This window comes from Arachis stenosperma, chromosome 5 (assembly GCF_014773155.1).
Source record: "Arachis stenosperma cultivar V10309 chromosome 5, arast.V10309.gnm1.PFL2, whole genome shotgun sequence".
Taxonomy (NCBI): Eukaryota; Viridiplantae; Streptophyta; class Magnoliopsida; order Fabales; family Fabaceae; genus Arachis; species Arachis stenosperma.
In genome coordinates this window covers 58,469,861-58,473,959 of record NC_080381.1, presented here as the reverse complement: position 1 = coordinate 58,473,959, position 4,099 = coordinate 58,469,861, and the positions used below count along the sequence as shown (strand labels likewise).

The window sequence follows — 4,099 nt, the reverse complement described above, 5'->3', positions numbered from 1 at the left end:
AGGAGCAGCACTGGCTCAGCGTGAAGGTAAGGACCCTTTTGTTATTGCTTATGCGTCTAAAACTTTAGACGCCGCTCAGTCTAACTACACTACTACTGAAAAAGAGCTTCTTGCTATTGTTTTTGCTCTGGATAAATTTTGAGCCTATTTACTTGGTACTAACGTAGTAGTGTATTCAGACCACGCAGCTCTAAAGTATCTATTAGCTAAAAAGGAATCCAAACCAAGGCTTATACGTTAGATACTGCTGCTACAAGAATTTGATTTAGAAATAAAGGATAGGAGTGGTACCCAGAATCTAGTGGCAGACCACTTAAGTCGCCTTGAACACATTAAGGATGACTCCACTCCTATAGCTGATAATTTTCCATTTGATAACCTACAAGCAGTATCTGAGGTAATCCCTTGGTATGCACCTGTAGCTAATTATCTAGTTAGCCGTACTTTTCCTCCACACTTTACTAAACACCAAAGAGACAAGCTGAAAAGCGAGTCTAAATATTATATATGGGATGACCCATATTTGTGGAGATGTGGCGCTGATCAGGTAATTAGAAGGTGTGTGCCTCAATCAGAATTTCAGTCCATTTTAGAGGCCTGTCACTCATCTGAGAGTAGAGGACATTTTGGCCCTCAAAGAACAGCTAGAAAAATCTTAGATTGTGGATTCTGGTGGCCCACCCTTTTTAAATACGCTGCTGAATTTTGTAAATCTTGTCCCCCATGCCAGAGGTTTGGTAATATATCCCAGAGGGATGAAATGCCTCAACAAACTATGCTTTTCTGTGAAATTTTTTATGTCTGGGGCATTGACTTCATGGGTCCATTTCCAAATTCTAATGGCCACCTCTATATATTGTTAGCTGTAGACAATGTTTCTAAATGGGTGGAAGCGATTCCTACCCATATTGATGATGCTAACACTGTTGTTTCCTTTGTTAGAAACCACATTATTAGTCGCTTTGGATCACCACGAGCGATCGTGAGCGATCAAGGCACCCATTTTCGTAACAGGAGACTAATAAGATTACTGAAGAAGCATGGGATCATTCATAAAATAGCAACAGCCTACTATCCTCAGACTAATGGGCAAGCCGAGGTGTCTAACATAGAGATCAAGCGTATCTTACAGAAGATAGTCAAACCTCATAGAAGAGACTGGAGCACCAGACTACAAGATGCACTATGGGCATACAGAACAGCATACAAGACACCCATTGGGATGAGTCCTTTCCGCTTAGTCTATGGAAAGGCTTGTCACCTTCCAGTTGAGGTGGAGCACAAAGCTTTTTGGGCAGTAAAGGAATGTAACATGGGATTTGAGAAAGCCGGAGTTGAAAGGAAGTTGCAACTGCAAGAATTGGAGAGCCTTCACCTAGAAGCTTATGAAAACTCAAGACTGTACAAGGAGAAAATGAAGGCTGTACATGATCAACACATCAAGAGAAAGGAGTTCCAACCTGGGGATTTGGTCCTTCTTTACAACTCTAGATTGAAGCTCATGCCAGGCAAACTGCGATCAAGGTGGGAAGGTCCATATAGAGTCGAGAGGGCTGAGCCGTACGGAGTTTTCCATCTAAGTCACCCTTCAAGCTCTAAACTCATCAAGGTTAATGGACATCGTTTAAAGCTCTACCATGGTGAGAAGGCGACGAAAAACAAGGAGTTAGAGATCTTCCTCCTGGAGGATCCACTCGCAACTGAAAACTGAGCTACTGAAGCGTCAAACTTAAGGATGTTAAAGCAAAGTGCTAGGTGGGAGACAACCCACCACGGTATGATCGTTCCTCTTCTTCTCCTTCTCTTCCCTCATCTATAACTCTTCTCCATACTACTGCCTTTATCTTGCACCTCATCTGCATACTGCATTTGCATAAAAAAAAAAGCACGCACGCGACGCGTCAGCGTTGCTGACGCGTCCGCGTCACTAGTCCATTTTGAAGAAAGGAGAATTGAACAGAGAGTCACACGAGAGCGTTGCTGGAGGCGTGCCTTTGGCACAAATCATCACACGCGACCGCATCGTTGACGCGTCCGCGTCAAGTGCAAAAATTAGCCTCCCACGCGTCCCGTTACTCACGCAGCCGCGTGCCCTGGAATTCGACGTAAAATGGGTGCACGACCGAAAGTTGTGCTAAAGTGGTGATGGATCGGTGCTGAACGCACAAATTCTTCCCACGCGGACGCATGGCTTACGCGTCCACGTCATATCCTTCTAATGGCCACTCACGCGATCGCGTGACCCACGCGATCCCGTCACCCAAAATTTGGCAAAAATAAAAATTCGAACAGAAAGTTGTGCGAGCGCGAGGCTGCTCTCGCGCCAGTAGCATAACATGTGTCATGCGTCCGCGTGACCGACGCGTCCGCGTCGATTCACTTAATGCGCATTTGCGCGAACGTGTCTCTCACGCGTCTGCGTCACTTGCGCCGCACAGCTTATCCTAATTTGCCACATATCTTATCTTTCTCTTCCCCCAATCCTACTTTTTCTTTTCCCTCCCTATTTCTTTCTTCCCCTTTCTTCCTTCTTCCCTCATTCTCACTTTCTACTTTTTCTCTCCCTTACCACCATTATCAAGGTTTTTCTTTTCTTCTTCCATCCTCACTTTTCTATTCTTCTTCTTTATTTATGTTTTCTTCTTCCCTTCTCTTTCTTTCTACTTTCATTGCATATGTTTTCTTTTTTTCTTTCTTTTTTATTGGTGTTAGGAATTTATTTGGTCAACCTGGCATATGTTTTCATTGCATATGTTATCAGAGTTATCGCTCAACCTGGCAGCAAATGGATCTTTGGATACCATCGTTCCCGTCCTAAGAGAATCTCGGCTTCCGCACTTACCTTAGAGGCTCACGTATGGGCACAGATTATGTCCCATTACGTCTTCCCGAGTACTCATGACTCCTCCTTCACAGACATGGCCGTTCTACTATGGTGCATCCTCACAGATCAACCTCTTAATTTACCAAGACATATCCGGAATGCTATGGAACACGTGCAGATCACGGGCAACCTACCTTTCCCCGCCTTGGTCTCTGATCTTATCTCAGCAGGCGGAGTATCCTACAGAGCTGGAGACACCAAAGCCATTCTTCCACGGGATGATCAGTATGTCCCTAACGGGAGATATCTCAGGCCACAACTTGCCACTACCAGCCAGTCCACAGCAGATGCAGCAGCTCCTCCACCATCTACTAATCAGCTACTGCACCAGATACTGAAGTGGTTAGACCAACAAGAGAAGAAAGCAAAGCTCCAAGAGCGCCGCAACCAACGCCGTTTCAAATACCTCAAGGAGCTCCTCACAGGCAATCATAGACCCGATAACGATCCAGCCACTCCGGACTCCACTTCTTTCACCAGCATAAGGAGCCATGATGGTCCCGACTGTGGAGACACTGCCACCAGCCCACCATTGTTCCTGACAGATGGCACCGAGGACGGTGCAAATCCTTAAGTGTGGGGAGGTCGGTTAGTACCTGACTTCCGGAGGTAATTTTTCTTCCCTAAACACCAATAAATTAGGATATTTGGTTAGTTTTTCTTTTAGAATAGGATAAATTGCATAATAATAGATTAGTTGCATGCATGTTCTACTTGATTGAAAAGACAATAAGTTTCTTCTAAGACTCTAATTTTTTTTTGGAACAAAAATTTTACTAATTTTAATTAAAACTCTTATGTTAAATTTGCTTGAAGTTGTATTTGGAACATGATTTTTAAAGCTAAAGAACACACAACCTGTGAGAATTAAGCCTTTATGCATGGTTACATTATTTAACCATATTTGTTTCATTCTTGTGTGTTTACTTCTCTATGATTGTAACCTATATTTTGTTCCATCTTATATGTCTAATGTTTAATATATTTATATGCTGCATATGATTGAGGCCATTAATTGTTTAGCTCACTTATCCAAATTAAGCCTACCCCTTCAATTACCTTTGTTAGCCACTTTGAGCCTTTAAATCCCATTTGTTCTATAATTTACCACATTACTAGCCTTAAGCGGAAAAACAATTATATACCCCAATTTGAATCTTTGGTTAGCTTAAGATAGAATTGTGTGTGCTAATTAAGTATGGGAAATTGTGGGAA

The 4,099-nt window shown here is 43.1% G+C and overlaps 1 protein-coding gene across 1 annotated transcript; it reads left to right on the top strand.

Moving 5' to 3' along the window:
• Positions 1-1,312: 1,312 nt before the first annotated feature.
• LOC130980824 (uncharacterized) lies at positions 1,313-1,711 on the top strand. The gene has a single exon (XM_057904464.1). It carries the CDS (start codon positions 1,313-1,315, stop codon positions 1,709-1,711), a length of 399 nt encoding a protein of 132 aa, XP_057760447.1.
• The last annotated feature ends 2,388 nt before the right edge of the window (positions 1,712-4,099 follow it).

Bases quoted from the DNA above. Each gene is read 5' to 3' on its own strand.
- LOC130980824 (XM_057904464.1), top strand. From the start codon at position 1,313: ATGGGATTTGAGAAAGCCGGAGTTGAAAGGAAGTTGCAACTGCAAGAA.